Below are 20,906 nucleotides of genomic sequence, written 5' to 3' on the forward strand. Positions count from 1 at the left end.
ATTTTCACCAGATAAGCCATTCTTGAAGCCATATGCAGCCTTGCACTTGTGTTGGGCCATGGCTCTAAACTGCTTTCCGGGGCCAAATTGGGGGGAAATTGTCACTTTCATCTGCACCCGAAGAAAAGCTTTATTAGAGAAGAGTAAAAACAGTGGTGAGTGACACAGGGTTCCCACGGGGCTGCCAGTGCTGACTGAAGCTATTCCAGATTATTTTTTAAAATTGTCTAAGCTAAGCTGAGTCACGCAGTTGTTATCAGCACCCCAGCTACCCTGGGACACGGGTGGAAGGACAACAGGCAACGCGTGGCTCGGGGGTGGAGACTAACCCACACGTGTTGCCCGCGTGGCCATCACCAACTTCGGTAGTGCGTGTTTATTAGCAGGTTGGTGTGGTAGGGCGAGGCGGCCCTGCCCGCACTAAACATGGCGCTGCCGGAGCCAGCGGAGCAGTCACGTGGGACGGAGGCGCGGAAGGAAAACGGCTCCGCGCGCAGATGGAGCGGCACAGCGTGGAGAAGGCCCCGAGCCCGGGCCGGGGCTGCGGGTTGCGCGCGCGGCGGGAGCTGCGGCCCGGGGAGCTGCTGTATCGCGCCCAGCCCTTCGCCGCCATTGCCGCCGGCCCCCAGCGCGGCCGTCTCTGCGAGCGCTGCTTGCGCAGGTATGGGCCGCGCCGCGCCGCGCCGGGGTGGGCTGAGGGAGGCTCCGCTCCCGGCTCCCGCCCTGCGGTGGGCGGGTCCCCCCGCCAGCCCGCCCGCACGGAAGAGGGGCCGGGCCTGGCGTGCTCCTCCTCCCCCCACAATGGCCGGCCGGTGCCCGGGGCTGCGTGTATGCCTGCCCACCCGCTTCGTCCGTGTCTGTGTCCGTGTGTGTGTGTGTGCGCACGCACGCGCGCGTACTTGTGCCTGTACCTACATGTGGCCACGTGTGTGTGTTCCCATGTATGTGCCCTCGTGGTCGCATGGTTTTGGCTTTGAGTGCCCGTGCCCACTTCTGTGCCTTTGTGTGTGTGAGTGCCTACCTAGATTTCCTGTTGGTGAACTTTTAGTATCCCGTCCCCCTTTGCCACAGAGAATAATTTTTGTTGTCTGATTTATTATCATTTACTTTCTCTCTGGACCTGGTTTGCCCATGCCTGTGTCTGGCCATGAGTGCCTGTGCCCAGTCACTGTCAGCACCAGGGAGGGGCAGCAGCTGTCAGATGAGGCTGTTGCTACAGCCCCTGCGTGTGGTGTCAGACCATCTGCACCTGAGATCCACCATAGGGTGGGAGTAAGGGAGCAGGGGGTGGAAAGATGCTTTTGGCACTGGGGGAGCCTTCTTGTTGTGGTGGACCTTCAACGTGTGCTGATGACAGAGGTGTAAGCTGGATGCCCATGGGAGCTGCCACACACATGGGCAAGCTGGCACACAATGTGTTCACCCCACCCCATCCCAACCCTGCTGTCGCTCCACCCTAATTACATTGCTGGCTGATGATTTCTGATGCTGGTCCCCCATGTTGCCTGCCTGTATTTGGATGGTGGCAGATCTAGAAATAAAGTAATAAAAAGGGATGAGGTATGGAACTCACCAAAGGATAGAGAGGTGTAGTTAAGTGTTAGTCTGAAGTCAAGCAGAGGGCAGGATAGATTTGCACTTTATAGACTAACCAAAATAAGCTTGCAAAAGCTTGTGCGATTTTCATAATATGTATTAAAATACAGCATATTTGGGGGGAAAAAAAAAAGACACAATCACTGACATCTTTGGTGTGTAGAAAGCAGGGTAGATTTGTACCTATGGCCTGACCAAAGTAGACACACTCGCTCATTCACTCTCTGCTATGGTTAGGCTATAAGGTACAAATCTATCTATTGATCTGTTGATTAATCAATTGATCTAACAAAAGGTATATATCTATAGATCAATCAGTAGATGGATAGATGTATATCTATTAACTGATCTACTGATCGATCAATTGATATATCTACTGATCAATCGATAGATTTTTACCTTATAGCCTAAACATAGTAGATACATGTGTGTGTGCAGATCTACTTTGGTTAGTCTATAAAGTACAAATCTATCCTACCTTCTGCAAACCAAGGATGTCAGTCATTTTGTATCTTTTTTGTGAATTTCTTTGTGTTCACTACATACACTTATCTTATTTTTCTTTAAAAAAATGTTTTCTGGATTTGAGTATAATAGCAACACTTAAAAATTGCCTAGTTGCTCATGCCCTGAGGCCAGTGAAAAGACTTAGGGTTGCTGGAATCCATCAGTTGCTGAAATTTGGAAACTACCCTGCCATGGAGGGTGTTCTCAGTAGATTTGATGGCTTGAGAAACAGTTTATTGATGCCAGGGTATTTTCCAAGGTGTAGATATTATTCTGCTTTTGCTTAGGCTGGATAGTACCTTAATTCCTGTTTGTCTATTAGAGACTGTAAATGCAGGCCTCAGCCCTGGAATCCTCTTTAGGTAAATGTGCTGAGTTCATTGTCAAATCAGGTTCCCAAGTTAACATCATCAAAATGTCTCTCTGCCCTGAAAGGCCAAACCTTTAGGCCCACTTTAGCCCTCTCAGGAAGGAACCTTAATAAATCTGTGCACTACAGAGACCTTGCCCTACTTTGATCCGTGTCTTATTGATTCCAGGTGGGGGCAGGCCCAAGCCTTGCCTGCTGGATCATAGTGGCTCTCATGCTGCTTTTCTCAAATCACAAGACAGCTGTAGAAGGCCTAAAATTGACAGGGGCAATTTGACAGGTCTGACATTTCGGAGACATGGTGGGACTTTGAACACCCTAAAGGAGGTCTGACTTTTTTTCAAAGTGATGATGGTGGTGGTGTTGGTACTCAGCCTCTGAAAATTAGGTCCCTTGAAGGTGGCTTAGATTCAGCACTTGGAGGTTAAGGCACTCAGAATTCTTACTTGTTTTTGAAAATGTATGTCATATTGAAGAAACTGAAAAATAAACTTGATCAGTATACATGTTCTAACTGGGAAATCAGGATGGAGAGTTGAGAAATTCTGTTGGAAGGCATGGTACCCTCGTGAGTTAGGTTTTAGCTCTAGAGTTTAATACACTTGCATTCTAGGCTTGAATGGACATGTAACATAATGTGACTATAGCAGAATAAGCTGCTGGAGAAATGGAGGCTTTTTAATGGGTGATAGTTTGTTGACTCTAAGATAAATAGCCATGCCACTTTCCCAAGAAGAGTTAACTTGTTCTGCACTGAAAAGTGCCTCCTGCTGTTTTGAGAAGTAGGACCTGTCTTGATTAATCTTTGTTCCTGGATAGTTGCTTTTTGTCAAAATTTAGCAGTATGACACTTCTCCATTCTCTGCTGATACTTTAAATGTGGTGTGAGTGGGGCATCTATTGCATGTTCCTCCTCCTGTTGTTTAACAGAAAATCTCCTGTAGTGCTTTGTGTAGGAGCAGGTGGTGTATCTTGGACATCACATCAACTAGGATTCTCCTAGCTGTACGACCATAGATTTACTCAGCCTGACTCTGACAGGAAGTCATGGGTGACAGCAGTGTTATAGTTCTGCTGCCTGTCTTTTTTTGTGGTTAGTTTCTGAAATGACAGACAGAGTATGTTTTAGTGCAGAGGTGCTCTACACGTGGCATGCATGCCACAAGTGGCATGGAGCCTCTGTATATGGTGCATGGCAAGTTGGGTAGGAAGCTGAAAGCAGAACAGCGGGTTGGACAAGGGAAGGGGATTGGAGTGACACTGGAGGGGGGTCTAGGGCTCACATTGTGGCATACCTGCCAGAGAGGTTGGTCTCTGCTGTTCTAGTGGAAACTTATTGAAAATGCTTGAGCTGTCAGTGCTGTGGATATCAGGCTTCCAAAGCACTGGAAGTTTCCAGATTTCAAATAAAGTTAATGTTCTTGAAGAACAGTTACTCTGTATGTATATGCTTTCAGTTTGGGGAAAGTGGTCAGCATTAACAACATTGGAACTAGCTAGCAGGATGTTAAACCTAACGTTTTGTTTGCACTGAGTGATTAAAACACTGCATTAGTTAGTGTTCTAGCTGATGTAATTTCCCAAGATAGACAGGCACATATATATGTGTGTGTGTGTGTGTATGAATGTGCAGTCAACATCAAGGAATGAAATTGTAATTCAGTTTTGCACTTGTTTTCAGAATTGTGTAAATCGCAGAGGACAGATACCCTTTGCCCTCTGGTGGAATAACCTGGGAACATAATGAAAATCTTGCTCAGGATGGTGCTACTTGAGGATTTGTATTCTGTATAGTATATAAACAAGGGGTAGGGAATTATTTGGGCTGGAAGGCCACTTAGAGTCTTGGTGAGCTGTTGTGGGCTGGGGAGGGTTGCCTGGGGGGGGCAGTTGATCCTATCGGCTGGGCCTAGAGCTGGGCCCATCTGCCTTGCACCTACTGCTGTGGGTGCCGGATGGAGCAGGTGGGTGGACGTGTAGAGTCTCCATGGAGAACCACTCCCTGTAAGCCCTTGCCTGTTGCAGGGACATGCAGGAAGCAGATAGGGGCTCTGCCCTGGGTCCTGGCCCCACACTTGCATTGTCACCATCCCATGGTCCTGGCCACAGGTGCCCATCCTGCTCCTGGGCACTGCTCCTTGCCTTCCTGCGGTCCCATTGCATCTGCTCAGCTGAGCACACCCTGTCTGCATGGGTCCCGGGCTGGTCTCCATGGAGACTCTACCTGTGTGTCTGCTCTGTCCAGCACCTCCAATGATGCATGTGGGGCGGATGGGCTGGACCTGGGCAGTGGGGCTGGGTCTGGCAGAGGCAGCAATGTTGGCAGTGGCAGCCAGAAGGAGCCATTGCCACCAGCAGCTGAATCCAGCTGCCATTTCACCCCAGTCCTATTGTGCACATGGTGGCAGCTGGACCAGCTGCAGATGTCGCGGCCCAGGCCGCCTCCTGTACCTGTGCCTGGCAGGGCTGAGGGACCCACCACAGATAAAATCCCTTGGTAAGATGGATTAAGCCTGCAGGCTGTATTTTGCCCACCCCGGTTATAAATGATACCACTAGCACAGAAAATGACCTGAGTTTAGTTGCACTCAGTAATAGTGTATGGAAGGTATGCTATGCTTCTAAACCTGATGGGGAAGAAACTGGAAAATCCTATGGGATAAATCATACCTTCTTCTTTGAGCATAGGAGTCCCAGTTCCAGTAGATGGCACACGGAAAAAAAGGAGCATCACCCTTGTAGGCTTGTTTTCTCTGCCTTGTTAATCAGAAGATAAGTTTGGGGGCCAAGAAAGGCTTGAAGTCTGCCCCAGTAAAGCCAGAAACAGAGAAACAGATTCAAGTAAATTTTAATAGCAATTCAAGATGCTGATTTAAAAATAATGAAATATTAATCTAAAAGAGTAACAATCATTAATACAGAAAGAAAACAATCTTAAAATTACTGAGTCTTAAAGATCTCTAACAGGTGGCCAGCTTGTCAGGGAAGACACTAAGTAGCAGAGATAAAGTTTCAAAAAGGCACTGATCTTGGTTAACCTGCTGATGGGCATTCTGGCAAAAAATGAGGGTTCCTGGCTAGTGAGTAAGTCTTTGGAGATGGACCTGTTCTTTCTTCCCCAATTTTTAGTGGAACTTAAGGAGCTTGCTAAATAAAGCTATCTTAAGTAAGGTTAATGGATATATACATTTGCCTGTTATCTCATTGAATCATTTATATAGAAATATACCTTGTTTGTCACCCAGAAAACATACCTATTTTAGTCAACAGCATAAAGTGGTCTCTTCAGCAAAGCCATATCTAACCAGTACAAAAGCACAGGACTGGCTCAGGGTGTCCCAAGATCAACCAGTGTAGCTTAACTGGTTTTGCCCAACAGTCCAAAATCTTCTCTTCTGTGTGGCTCTTTTCCTGATTTGCCATTTCTTCCTCTCTTAACTTTAAATAGATAACTGCAAGTAAATATTATCTAAGTCTAACACGCCATATGTAAATAGCCAAAGACTTGCTAAAGTCTACAACAGGAGTTGGCAGCCTGTGGCACATGTGCCTGAGCATGGCATGTGAAGGCACTTTGCTTGGCACATCTGCCTTGGGGCAGATGGCAGAGAAGGACCTGGACTGTGCTGCTATGAGAATCAGGTCCCTGGTAGCTCCTCTGCCATGCGCCCAGAGGCGCATGTGCACCTGCTGCCAGCAGTGAGCCAGGCCGGGACTGCAGATCTCGGTGCAGCTGCTTGCAGCTTCCCTGCTGCCTGCTGCAAGCAGCCTGGGCTCTGTGGGAGGTGGGAGGGGCCTGCCGAGTGCCCAGTCTGGTTGTGGCAGGCGGCTGGGAGCTGCAAACCACCGTATTGAGGTCTGCAGAAACCTGGCCTGGCTCATTGGTGATGGCAGATGCATGTGCGCCTCAGGGTGGGCAGCTAGGTAAGCACTGTTAGTATTTCTGCTTTGGGCTGTGCAGTTTTGGGATATAGCATCTAGTGTGAAGCGGGAAAGTCGTGAAATAATGTTGAGGTACCTGAGGTCAGGTGCCTCTGCCTCCATAGATTTCCAGAGTGGCATGCAGATCTTAGGATATAATAGTATCATAGTGCTTAGGGTTGGAGGGGACCTAAACGGATCATCAGGTCCGACCCCCTGCCCTGGACAGGAGCAAGTGCTGGTGTCATAACACTCCAGCCAAATATCTATCTAGCTTCCTCTTGAAGACCCCCAAGGTAGGAGAGAGCACCACCTCCCTTGGGAGTCCATTCCAGAGCCTGGCAGTCCTAACTGTGAAGTAATGCCTCCTGATATCCAGCCTGAACCTTCTTTCTAACAATTTGTGGCTGTCCCCAGTGGTGCCCAGGGGAACAAAGTTTCACCCAATTTCTGCTGGCCAGCCCGGTAAGTTTTATAAACGGCCACCAGATCCCCTCTCAGCCTTCTCTTGTGGAGGCTGAATAGATTCAGGCCCTCTAGCCTCTCTTCGTAGGGCCTGACCTGCTGGCCCTTGACCATGCAAGTGGCCCTCCTCTGGACCCTCTCAAAGCTAGCCACATCCCTCTTGAAGTGCAGCACTCAGAACTGAATGCAGTACTCCAACTGTAGCCTGACCAACACCGCATAGAGGGGAAGGATCACCTCCCTGTACCTGTTTGTGATGCATCTGTAGATGCATGACAAGGTGCGATTAGCCTTACTGACCACTTCCTTGCATTGGTGGCTCATGTTCATCCTGGAGTCAACAATGACTCCAAGATCCCTTTCTGCCTCTGTGTTGACAAGAAGGGGAGTTTCACAGCCAGTAGGTGTGTTGCTGGTTCCTTCTCCCTAGATGCAGCACCCTGCAGTTGTCTGTGTTGAATTCCATCCTATTTTCATCCACCCACCTCTGTAACCCGTCTAGATCTAGCTGGATTCTGTCCCTCCCCTCCAGCGTGCCTACCTTGCCCCACATCTTAGTGTTCTCAGTGAATTTTGACAATGTGCTTTCCACACCTGTATCCAGATTGCTGATAAAGATCAGGGAATAGTACAGGCCCCAGGACCGAGCCCTGGGGAACTCCATTGCCCACATCCCTCTAGGTCGAAAACGACCCATCCACCACCACTCTGAGTGTGACTGTCTAGCCAATTTGCCACCCATCTGACTGTGTAAGTATCGATGCTGCAGTCGCCTAGTGTTTTTAAGAGTATGTGGTCGGAAATGGTGTCGAAGACCTTCTTAAATCCAGGAAGATGATACCCACCTTGATGCCCTTGTCCAGGGACTCTGTGACCTGATCATAAAAGGAAACCAGGTTAGTTGGGCAGGATTTGTCCTCTGTGAATCCATGTTGTTTGCCCCTGAGCATTACCTCCCCTGCTGGGTGCTTGCAGATGTGTTCCTTGATAATTTTCTCAAAGGTTTTCCCAAGGACTCAGGTGAGACTGACTGGCCTATAATTGCCTGGGTCCTCCTTCCTTCCTTTCTTGTAAATGGGGACCACGATGGCCCTTTTCCAATCCTCTGCTACCTTGCCAGAGCCCCATGAGCACTCATACAGCCGTGCCAGGTGCCCCTGCCAATTCCCTTGGCACCCTCAGGTGAAGAGCATCTGGACCTGCTGATTTAAATACGTCCAGCCCCTCCAAAAGTTCCCTAAATAGGTCATCCCTGACCCTTGGCATGGTGGTGCCTCCCCTGGGTCTGTTCTATTCAGAAATAAGGAGGCAAAGAATCCGTTAAAGAGGTCAGCTTTTTCGTTTGCTTCAGTCACCGGATTGCCAAGCCTGTCCTGTAGGAGCTCTGCATTACCCAGTGCCACCTTCTTACTCCCTATGTATTTGAAAAAGGACTTTTTGTTATCCCTAATTCTGGTCACTAGCCCTAGCTCCATCTCTGCCTTGGCCTTCATAACAGCCTCCCTGCAGTCACAAGCAATGGAGGTGTAATCCTCTTTGGTGATAGCCCCACTGCTTCTACACCTTTTTTGCCCTTAGGCATTCCTGGATGCCTTTGCCGAGCCTTGGGGGCTTTTTAGCACTCCTGCCCCCCTTGGTATGCAATGGGACTGACTCCCTTTGAGCCCAGAGGATTGTCTCCTTGAGGATCAACCACCTGTCTTGGACCCCCATCTCCTTGAAGCCTGTCCTACTAATCTTCTTAGTTCATTGAAGTCAGCCCTTCTGAAGTCAAGGACTTTTGCCTTACTGATATCTGTGGAGTTCAAGGACCATTATTTTGCCTTTAGCAGAGGGCAGGGATTCCATTTCTTACACTTGATGGTGCATGCATTGTGAATTTCACAAGTGCAAATTTGTAAAAATTCCTTCCACCATTATGTATGTATCATCTAATCAGGGGCCAGAGACCTTTTGTTGCCACAGGCTACTTCGTATGACCCAGCCCCTTCCACAAGTCTCTGCCTGTGCTCACCTTCACTACTGATTCCCATCCCTTCTGCAACAAGGTTAAACCCCAACATGGTGGAGCAACTGGCAGTGCAGGGAGGAAAGCACTGTGGAGGTGGTGGGCAGCAAAGTGCATCTCTGTGCCATTGATCCCCTATGCCAGATAGGGCCTCTTACTGGAGCAGATCCAGGCTGCAGGCTGCCACTACATGTTGCCAACCTTTGCAGAGAAAGCCACGTGACATGGTTTACTGAGGCCTTTTCTCATCCACATTTTGTCCAAAAGCATTACTTTGAATTTATTTAAATGCAAGTTGCAGTGGTGACACCATTGTATTTGTGCTCATTTTGGTTGCTTTCTGGAAATGTATTGTCTCCTCTTACCTGCTTTCCAGTCCCCAGTGAAAAGCCCAAAGCATTTCTGTTTCCTTCCTTTAAAGGCTGCGGCTGCCTGTTTTCTTTTTTTCCAGTCTTAGTTTCCTGCTTTTCATAGCTGTGCCACTGGATCTTCCATTTTATTTTCAGACCTATAATTATTTTATCTAGTTTAATACCCGATTTATTTTGGGGATAGATAATCAGAAGTCATGTATAGCATCTGGAGCATTAAGAACTGTAATAACTGCCAGTTGAAAGTCATATCTTACAGCTTTATAATTTTAGATTTTTATGTTACTCGGCTCCTAGATTCATAAGGTTACATGAAAATAGATTTGATAGATTTCATAGACATTAGGGCTGGAAGGGACCTCATGAGATCGTCGGGTCCAGCCCCCTACCCAAAGGGTGGGAAGTCAGCTGGGGTCATATCACCCCAGCAAGATAAGTATCCAAACATTTCTTGAAGGTATCCAAAGGTAGGTGCTTGTACCACTTCTTGGGGGGGAGTCTATTCCAGGTTGGCCTAAATTTGCCAGCCTATTCTCTAGTGCAGGGGTAGGCAACATTTTTTGGTCGGAGTGCCAAGAAAACCACAATGTCTACCTTGTAAGGTGCCGGAGTGCCGCCACACCACAAAAACAAAACTGGGGCAGAGGGGGTACATGGCAGGATGCACTACATACTTAATACTATTAATAATCATTAATGTTGCGCTTTTTTTTTTTTTTTTTTTTTTTTTTTACAGTAAATAGAGAGCTGGTGTTGGGCGGGGAGCGGGGGCTGCCCCAGGGCTCCACTACTTGGGCCACAGCGGGGGCCCAGCAGCACTGGCGGTGGGGCCCAGCCAGCCTGCGCAGCTCTGTGGGATGGGACACAGCCACCCTGCCCATAAAGGGATGCTGCCTGGCTGGGGTGGGATGCTGGGCTCAGGGGACTCCTGCTTGGTCTCTGTGTGTGCCGGGTACAGTAGGAGTGGGAGCTGCAGCCACAGGCTGTTCCCCAGGCTCTGGGAACAGCTGTTGTAGCTGGTGCTCAGGGCTGAGCCAGCCGGGAGCCTGCAGCACAGTAGCTCTGTGCAGTGCCTGCCCCAGCCCTGGCCCCTTGAGGGGAGCTGTGGGTGGGCAAAGCTGGGACCCGGTCAAGCTGAGGCAGCTGTGGTGGCTGTTTCCAGGCTCCAGGGGGCTCCCGCAGCCAGGCCCCTGCACTGGGGATGGCTCTGCCCTGCCTGCACTGTGTCCAGCGTGCGGGGAAGCTGATCCCGGAGAGGGAAGCCCCCCCGAGCCTAGCGTCCTGCCCTAGCCAGGCGGCATCCCCACGTGTGCAGGGTGGCTGCAGCCCATCCCTGAGGAGCTGTGTGGGCTGGGCCAGACCCCACCACAGGTGCCGCTGGGCACCCTAGACTGCCCGCCTACCAAAGCTCGAGCCTGCAGAGCCCTGGGGCAGCCCCCACTTCCCGCCCAGCCCCCATCTTCCAAAGGGCCCAACTGGGCTGGTTTGCCCGTGGCGCCTCCCCCCATGCTGCGCAGACCCTGTCCCAACCGCTCGGCCCTAGCACTCGGCACCTCAGTGCTGCCTTGGGTGGGACAGGGCGTCTGCCTGCCTGGGCAGCTCCCTCCAGGGGCCAGCCATGCTGGAGGGCACAGCCTGGGAGCAAGGGGTGGGGGCAGTTGAGCACAGACAGCCTCCCTGCCTGCGTTCTTCTGCTTCACCCCGGTGCCTGCTGCGGCACTGGGACTTGTGGCTGCACAGGAGAGCCCAGAGCAGCAACTTTAAAAAAAAAAAAACAGAACAATTTCTTTGCGTGCCTCCTGGTGTGCCAGGAAAAATGTCTCCACATGCCACTAATGGCATGTGTGCCAGGAGTTGCTGACCCCTGCTCTAATGTGACTGCACTTCCCTATAGTTTGTGAACTTGGTCAGTCTGCTTCTGACACCTGAATCTAGATCATTTATGAATATTAAAGAGCATTGGCATTGGTCCTATTACTGAGCCCTGGGGGACACCACTGGTCACCATGTGCCATGTTGACTCTGTTCCATCGACTGTCATTCTCTGGGTCCAAGCATAGAGCCAGTTCTCTAACCATCGGGGTATAAATTTGTTGAGGCCACAGTTCCCCAATTTTTTCATGAGGACATCATGGGAAACCAACTCAAAGGCTTTTTTGAAATCCAAGTATATGACATCAACCTCTTCTCCCTTGTCCAGGTGTTGCACCACTTGGTCATAGAAGGAAATAAGGTTGATCAGGCAAGACCTACCCACAACAAAGCCATGTTGGCGATCTCTCAGAATGTTGCCTTCCATTAGCCTGTTGTTGATGGATTCTTTGATAATTTTTTTCCAGGATCTTCCCAGGGATTGAGGTCAAAATGATTGGCCTCTAGTTCCTCGGATCTTCCTTCCTCCCTTTCTTGAAGATAAGCACCACGTTGGCCCTCTTCCAATCTTCTGGATTCTCTCTCAAGCGCCGCGAGTTCTCCGATATCCTTGCCATTGGTTGTGCTATGATGTCAGCCAACTCATTTAGCACTCTTGGGTGCATTTTTTCCAGGCCAGCTGGCTTGTGGATGTCCAGCCTCTCAAGGTGTTCTCTTCACCAATTATAGGTGTATGATTGCCTTTACTCTGGTAGTCCTGCACCCTGTCAGGCAAGGTGATCCCCTTGGCTGGTGGAAAACTGATGCAAAGTAATTGTTGAGGAGATTAGCTTTTTCCCGGGTGTTGGTTGTCCGCTGCCACATTTGGTTCAGCAGGGGTCCAGCGTTGCCCTTGTTTTTTCTATGATTTCCCATGTATCTGAAGAAGGACCCTTTATTGTCCTTGATTCCCATAGCCAGTTTGAGTTCGGTTTCAGCCTTGGCTTTTTCTGGTCCGCTCCTTAAAGGTGCAGGCCAGTGCTGCATAATCTTTCTTAGTGGTATTACCCAACTTCCTTCCCTTATGAGCTTCTCTTTTCATATTCAGGAGGCCCATGAGTTTCCTATTGAGCCAAGGGGGGTTTCCCAGCCCTTTTTGCTCCCTTTCCTACAGGCTGGAATGGACTTCCCTTATGCTTTTAGGATTGTGTCCTTATGGCACAACCATACATCATGGACTCCCCTCCCTGTCAGGTCATGATCTCTCAGGGCCTTGACAATCAATCTCCTGAACTTGGGAAAATCAGCTTTCCTGAAGTCAAGGATTTATGCATTGCTAACTGATTTGCCAGCTTTAGAGAGAGAGAACATGATCAACTCATGATCACTGTCACCTAGCTTCCCTTCGGTCCTCAGGTCACTCACTAGATCATCCCCTTTGGCCAAAACTAGATCCAGCAGCACCGTACCTCTTGTTGGCCTGTACACTTGTTGAGTCAGGTAGAGCTTGTCAATGCAAGTGAGGAAGCTTTGTGACTGATCAGATTTGGCAGAGTGTTCTTCCCATGAGATGTCAGGGTGGTTGAAGTCACCCATGATGACCATGCACTGAGAGTGTGCAGCCTCTGCCAGTTCACTAGAGAACTTGTGGTCAAGCTCTTCCTTCTGGTTAGGAGGTCTGTAATAGATACCTTCACCACGTTCTCCCCATATTTTAACCCAGAGGGTCTTGAGTTGCCCTCCTTTGGTACCAATCTCTGCTTGTAGTGAAGTATACTGCTCCTTGACATACAGAGCTACTCCCCTGCCCTTCTTCCCAATACAATCCCTCCTGTACAAGGTATAGCCATCTAGTTAATTCTAGATCTAAAAATTCTAAATTCTTAGATCCTAAATTTTAAAAATCTCAGTTAATTTTTAAAAAAGTTTTCTATACTAAAGATAAAAGGTTAAAAGTGACTTAAGTGCACTTGGCTTAGAAACTAGAACTGGTAGTGTTTGGGTGCTGTGCTTTTTAAACCTAGCAATAGTCAAGGGGGGCAGAGTTTCAGAAGACTGGACAGTTTCAGCAGGATCTGGATTGAGAATGAAGCCCTAAGAATGGAGTATAACAAGATGCAGAGAATGAAATATAACAAGTTGGAGTTTATACACTAAGACTGGTATATACTGTGCTAGCTGGTTTCCTTTTTTGGAAAAAATATTTTGGTTTTCATCCAGTTAAAGCAATTATAACTAAGTCAAAAGACCCAAATAGTTTTTGGGTTTTTTTTGGTCCTGAGGTGTAAGAATATTAGATGCTTATATTTTACTGCAGATTTGATTCAGTATTAAGGACAATTGTTCCCTCCCCACGAAATCCAGAAATGTTAAATTCTACCTACTAAGCATTTTCCCCCCCCCCAGTTGTCCTAACCCCTGAAGTAAGAGTATTTATTAAAATTGTCTCCCATAATTTTAATTTGCCAGATGGGGGCTGGGGTGGCATGGGTGTTAAGGTGCATGGTTGACAGCTCGGAGGTTACAAGTTCAAAGCATTCATGGTGCTGCCTGTGAGAGTCCAACCAATCTGTGAATTCTGCTAAATACCTTGTCATAAGGACATGACAAAGGAAAGGACTTACCAGATATTGTTAGGGTAGGTTTAGAATACTCTAGTTCTTAAAAACCTAATAGCAGGGTGTACACATGCATATTTTATATGTAAAGTGTTTTAGTTACCTTTGATTTAAGATTATAGAAATTGAGTCTTATGCATAGTTTATGAAAACCCGGCACACTTACTGGAATAGGATAGAGAACTGAAATGTATTTCATAAATTTTGGTTAGTATTTAAAGCAACAGCAACAAAATTGGCTTGTGTGCTCTCTGCTTAAAGCAAGGCATCTTGCACTTAAAAGACAAAAAAAGATAATTGCTTATTCCTGGAGTTATATAGCTATGTGAGAGCCAATGAGTAGTTTACTTTGCCTTCTCTGCAACTCTGGTCCACTAGATGGCAGTGCAGGAGCACAAATAAGAGAAACAATAGTATTGCTTACAAAATTCTTGTAGCATCTTGGCAAACGCGCTTAAATCCAGGATTATTAGATGTAAAAATCAGAATTCAAAGTCTAATCTTGAAATCATTAGCCTTGGATATAGTTCGATTGACTTCTGTGGTCTTGTATGTGTAAATGCAGTGGGAGTGGGAGTTGGTTTGAATGGGAGATGCTGGCTGGATTAGAGGACTGGCTATGGCACATGAGAGCTCCTAGATTACACGCTAAAGCTAGGAACAGATGCTGCATTTGTCCCTGGACAAGTCGTACCTGTGTTTGTGCCAGAGCAGAAATATCCTGGGATTGGCATGTATATACATATCCCTTCTGTTCATGGTTTAGTGAGAGGCTGAATGTACTGCAGTTTTTCTGTCATTGGTTCAGTGATGGAATTCCGGGGTAACTGTCCAAGCCCACTTTGTGATGTCCTGCGATAAACTGTTAGTACTTCTTATCCTGTCAGCCTTTTCAGCCTAGGCAATGGATATAGATGTGTGAACAATTGTATGGCATACCATGATACAATGGTTTATCCCAGGATAAATGCCATGTCTGTTTTGTAACCTGAGCAGCAGGTAGATTCTAGTCTTGGCTCTATTGCTCATTGCCTGTGTGACCTTGGATAAGCCCATCCAGGACAGAGTACAGATACTTGGGCAAGGCAGGGGAGCTTGTTGTGAGGCCGTCTGTTTTGTAGTGATTCTGTAGAGAAGCAGAGGACCAGCATCTTTAGGTGAACATTAAATATAAAACATGAAATAAAGAGAAAAAAATCAATTTGAAAATTAAAAACAGTGGTGAGTTTGTGGTATCAGTACATTTAGCTTGTGTATGTGAATAATCTTGATGTTCTTCCTCATTATCCTGTTATTGGTATTTATATCTGACTGGTAAAGATTAGGTTTCTTTGGACCTAGTGATGCTACAGTATGTAGCTCAGGCCAGAGATATTGGTAATCTGGTGTCCCCTTTCTCTGTAGTATGTTGTTAGTTTTGAAATATTTTTGACTGGTAATTGCATGCCGGGTTTCTTGAGAGGCTGGGCCTGTATTGTATGCTGTAATCTATTTTGTAAGACAGTTTGGCAAAGGGGGTGGCTGATACTGCTTTGCTGTCTTGAAGTGAGATACAAAATAACATCTGTTTTTTGAAATGTAGGTTTCTAGTCATGCAGAATAATTCTTTGCTTGGGAGGTGGGGGAAGGACTGCACACGTGGTGGTGCTGCTGGACCTGGAGAGTGTTCTCTGTCTCCAACAATGGAACTGGGTTTAGTGGGCAAAGTTGGGTTTAGAAGTGTCCTCCAAAAGATACCTGGGGAAAATGCTCCCCCCACCCTCTTTTTAACTAATACTTTTTTTCTTGAACTCCCCCAACACCATGGTAAGGTAATTTGTACCTGCAGCACCACCTTTGAGAGTGGTTTCCCCGGTATTGGCATGCTGAGCTTGGCTCCAAAGGTGCTACAATGCTAGGCAGCCGTTATTGGTGTGATGGAATGAGATTTCTTAGTAGATGACTCTCTGTGTCTAATGGTTCAACCAATATGTGCATGGATTGTAGAACTGTTTTGATGGTCAGCCAGACTCTTGTTTTATCTATAGTAGGAAGCAGGGATGATCTGACTTTTCATTTTGGGAGCTATGTTCTGGAAGTGGTGACTTCAGTGGAAGCCCAAAAGATCTGTTGTGTGTGAAGGAGTCTAATGTTAAGCATGGAGGCCAACATTTTCAGAAGCAACTAGTGATTTGTGGTTCGCAATGTGAGAACAGGGACCTGACTTACAGAAAGTGCTGAGCTCTGAAAATCTTGCCTTTTTAAAGCATCTCAAATGGAGCATCTAAGGAATTGTGAACCTGATATCACTAACTGATTTGTCAAAATCTTAGTCACAGGTCTGGGATGTGTAAGCTCCCATTCTTAGTGTGGACTCAACAAATGCAAATATAGTTATCATCTGCAGGGGAAAAATTATTCAGGGTAGGGGAAAGAAATGAGGAAACAAAATGAGAGAAAACTGGATGCAGCTGTAAGGCTCATTCACAAATCGTGAACGTGGAGCTATGGTAGAAGAGCATTGAATTTAAAGAGTGCAGTTCAAGGTTTATGATCATTTGAAATATATTGACAGTCATCCCGTAACCCATACTGGAAATGTTAAGCATTCCACAAAAACTGGCTTTAAATTTGCAGCAGTAGGGTGGGAATTTTACTTTTTCAAATGCAGCACCATATTTTTCTCGGTGCTGAAGAAGGAAGCTAATGCAGAATTCTCTCATATGAAATATTCTTGTGTGCAAAATTCTCTGCTGGTGCTGGTATAGTAAAGATGACAGTGTAATGCAGGAAGGGGAGTGGGGAGCTCTGAGTGGTTGTTCTCTTCTGGGGAGTGTGCTCAGGTGGAAACTGGGAAGTGAATGTAGGGAAATATAAATAAAATAGATTGCTAGTATTGCTTATTCCTGCTGTTGCTGTGCTCGTATAATAGTCTAAATAGAGAAACTGTAAAAAAGCAGACAAATCTGCAGGCCTCTCTGCTCGGTGACTATATATTTAAAAAAATATAAGAAGTGACTTGCCCAAGACTACAGGGTAGGGGTTGGCAGCCTTTTGCTGGCACGGGCTGGAGCTCATGACCTGTCTGTAGCTGAAGACTTGGAAATTTTTGCACTTTCTCTTCCTCGGCACCTCCAGCAGCCAGATGTGTGCACTAACTTGCCCCCTCTGCAGCAAGGGAAGTGCAGATGTGAACTCAGTGACCCAAGTCGGACCCTCTGCAGGCTGAACCTGGCCCAGGGTCTGTAGGTTGCTGACCCCCTGCCACAGGAATAATGAATGTAATAAAATTCTACTCCCCTGAACTAGTCATCAGACTGAACTGCCTCCAATATATCAAGAGAAGCAAGTTTCCTCTGGTGATATATTTTATTGGACCAACTGTATAATTAGGAAAGATGTTAGGCTTTCAGTCACCTGTCTGGCATCTCTCACTACTATATATTGGTCCAATAAAAGATACCACCAAAAAAGCCTTGCATCCTTTCAAGCTGATAAGGATCAGCAATGTTTTTGGGCAGAGTACCAAAAACACCTGCAACCTCAACTTGTAAGATGTTGGCATGACAGGGGCAGATGGTAGGGGAGCCATGAGGGGCCTGATCTTTGTAGCGGGAATATAGCCCTGGCCCCTTCCCTGCTGTCCACCTCAAAGCTTATGTGCCGAGCAAAAATGCCTTCAAGTGCCACATTCTGGCACCTGTGCTGGGGGTTGCCTACCCCTGTTCTGGACCATCCTGGCTAGAACACTTCAGTTCTACTCCCTGTTTGACTCAACATACTCTTTATGTATTGAAGACAAGCAGGGTATATTTTTGCTTTTGTTGTTTTTTAGCAAAGAATTCACTAATTTTAGTCCAGCAGGCATGGTGATTTCATTACTTCATGATTTCATTAGTATAGCCAAGTAACTATTAACTTTAGAACAAGTGAAGTTTGTTTATATCTGTTAACCAATTCTCTTTGCTATATTGGATAATACTGTCTTGTCTAGACTATTCTACACAACATTTTAAGTATACAGTAAAAAAAGTTGACCTTTTCCTGTTCTATTAGTTTTTCGATCTATTGTAGTTTAAAAAAAAAAAAAGAAACTCTCCATTTATCTGTACTTTATTGGAATTTGCTCTTATAAAATTTAATAAGACCCAAGTATCCTGTCTAAAGGTATCCTATCCAGTTATTTCCTGAATGAACATCGTAATAAATTTGTACTGTTTCAAGGCTGTATATGAAAATATCATAATACAAATGCACAAGACCTCATTGCATGCCTGGATTGCTGTCTAGGTTCAGTCAAACAGTTTAATAGTAGTTAGAGATTGCCATATCAGATCGGCACCGGAAAAAGGAAAATTAACATTATTGGGATTTTTTGGCTGGTGCAGCTGATAATGTTGCCAATTAATATAATATGCTTTCTGGCCAAAGCCCCTGGACACTGCTTGCATGTGTGTAGCTGCAGCATGCACGTGGCCGAGAATGCACCCGGGCAGCAAGGAGAGCAGTGCCTTGCAGGTAAGTCTGTGAAGGGGAAGGGGTGTGGGGGAAGGAAGGGGTGTGGCAGAACAGTTTGAGGCCTCTACAGGGAGGGACAGGGGCTGGGGGTGCTGCCCAGCCAGGGTGGTGAATGGGACCCAGGGTAGAAAGCAGGATGGAGTCATAATTGGCTCATGTAAAGGGGGCAGGGGGGGATGGCAGCTCCCTGCCACTGTGTGCATCCCCTAAGAGAGGCATGGAGGGTCATATGTCCCCTCCCCCCAGATTTGTGTGTGATGGGGGAGGCCTGCTGTGGGCTTAGTGCTCTCTGCCCTTCTGCCTTTGCCCTGGGAGCTGTGTAGGCTGCATGTCCTCTGGCCACCCAGCAGCAGTGGGGCAGTGAGTTGTGCCTCCTGGGCAGGAGATGTATGGCCAGCATGCAGCTCCCAGGGCAAAGGCAGCAGGGCAGAGAGCCTGGAGCCTGCAGTGCCGCTTGCCTCTACCCTTAGTCCCCTTGGCTTCACTCCTAAAAGTGTCCCACACTTAAAAATGGTGGTGGCAGTGCTTGAACTAAAACTCCATCTGACAAGCTTTAGTTCAAGTGCCCCCATAGCCATTTAAGCACTGGGATGCTGAGCCCCTGGACAAGCCACTTGTGGTTCTGTCCCAGTGTCTGCTCTGACCCCAGCGTCCCATCTTCTGCCCAGCCCCTGCCCTTGCCCCACTCCTTCCCTCACTGTTGGGGCCTCAATCTTTCCACCTCCAATGCCCCTTCCCATCCACAGACTTGCCTGCAGGGAGCTGCTCTCCATGCTACCCAGCTCTGCTCCTGTAAATCCGTTAATAGATCAGTATCAGCTGATATGCCTGGTGAATAATCAGCTATCGATATTGGCCAAGAAAATCTTTATTGGTGCACCCCAATAGTGGTGTTTTGTACTCAATGCCTAAAACTTTACAGGCATCTGAAAGTGTATTTCTGTTCTGATAAGTGAATGTAAAGATTTTGTGTGTGTTCTCAACACAGTTCTTCAACGTGGGTAATGAGAACCATATCATTAGGCTTATACTCCTGTTCACTGGTTTGGCTATGCCATGTTTGGAGAGAGTGAGTTTCTAGTTTGTTCTGAGCGTAATCAAAAACGATGCATAATTAGCCAGATGAGCTTCAACAAGAACAAGTACAATGTCCTGAACTTGGGGTGGAATTATCACATGCATGCATACAGACTGGGGAATGACTGGGTTGGTTGCAGTACTGCAGAGAGGAGTCTGGGGATTACAGTGGACCATAAGATGAATTCGGGCCAACATTGTGCTCTTGTTGCAAAAAACCCAAGAGTGTACTGGGTTGTATTAACAGGAATGTAACAAATCAAGGGAAGTGATTCTTCCCTTCTGTTCAGCACTGGTAAGGCCTCACCTGGAGTACTATGTCCAGTTTTGGGCTCCACACTTCAAGAAAGATGTGGAGAACCCCAGGGCAACAGCAATGATTAGGGGACTGGAAAGCAAGATTTATGAAGACAGGCTAAAAGAACTAGGGTTATTTAGCCTGGAGAAGAGAAGACTCAGTCTTCAAGTACCTCACAGAAGATTATAGAGAGGATGCAGATGGGCTTTTCTCTTTGGCTGTTGGGGATGCGACTAGGAGCAGTGGCTTCGAGCTGCAGCAGGGAAAATTTAGTATGGAGATCAGGAGGAACTTTCTGACTATGAGGGTGGTCAGGCATTGGAACAGGCAACCTAGAGAAGTTGTGGAATCTCTGTACTTGGAAACTTTCAAAAACAGATTACATGGACACTTGGCTGGGATGTTTTAGTTAGGAGCGATCCTGCCTGGAGCAGGGGGCTGGACTAGATGACCTTGTGAGGTCCCTTCCAGCCCTACTTTCCTATGATCCTATAAACTAGTGGTGTTCAACCTTTTCCCCTGCGTGTCAGACGGACAATGCTCCTTCCATATGTGGGCCTGATTTGGCCAGTGGTCCTGATCTGGCACCTGGGGTGAGTGCAGTGAATGGGCACCATTTGGCCATGTGGGGGAGGGCAGGGTGGGAGCACTGGAAAACCGGGAGGGTTTCTGCAGGGAAAAGGGGTATGGCCCCAATCCAGATGTGGAGGGAGGGGGTATGGTGTTTCTTGGCTTTGGAGGAGAGGAAGGGGGTGCAGAGACTGTTCAGTATGCAGAAGTAAAGGCAAAGGGACATGCAAAATAAATAAGGGATATCCACACTGCAGTAATGGCTGTGAAAGCAGCATCTGAAGATGTATCTGAGCTTTAAACTCCCTGGGTTTAGATGTGGTTAGCAGCACAGGAACTCAGCATGGCCTGCCAAATCTGTCCAAGAAGCTTGGCAAATAGTCAGGGGCTTGGTTTCTACTAGGTTTCATGCTATGTTGGCTGTACTGCTAACAGCATCCGATCTCACTAGTTTAGAGCTAACATGGCTATGTTGAGCAATCATGGCAGTGAGAACTAGCCTAGGTTAGGTGCTCACTAGTATCAGTTGTTCAGTGATTATTACACCTAAATTTTAGCATAGTATTGTGGCTTCTTAACAAAAATCCAATGTTAAGCATAGTATGGCCAAGTTAATTGCATTATTTAAAACAGCGGTTCTCAACTTGTTTAGACTCCAGGCACTTCTCTGAATTTGGCAGCACCTCATTTAAAACATTAATTTCACTTGTTTGACTACAAATAAATAACAGAACAATTCTTCTGTTGCAGAGAAACA

The 20,906-nt window shown here is 47.0% G+C and overlaps 1 protein-coding gene across 1 annotated transcript in view; it reads left to right on the plus strand.

The window, feature by feature from the left end:
• The first annotated feature begins 475 nt into the window (after positions 1-475).
• Positions 476-20,906, plus strand: part of SMYD3 (SET and MYND domain containing 3) — a 731,370-nt gene continuing 710,939 nt past the window's right edge. The window contains exon 1 of the mRNA XM_019549760.1: positions 476-661. Within this exon, the coding sequence (XP_019405305.1) occupies positions 498-661 (164 nt within the window). The 5' untranslated portion in view covers positions 476-497. The remainder of the gene's footprint in view (positions 662-20,906) is intronic.

This window comes from Crocodylus porosus, unplaced genomic scaffold, assembly GCF_001723895.1.
Source record: "Crocodylus porosus isolate Cpor-Errol unplaced genomic scaffold, CroPor_comp1, whole genome shotgun sequence".
Classification (NCBI taxonomy): Eukaryota; Metazoa; Chordata; order Crocodylia; family Crocodylidae; genus Crocodylus; species Crocodylus porosus.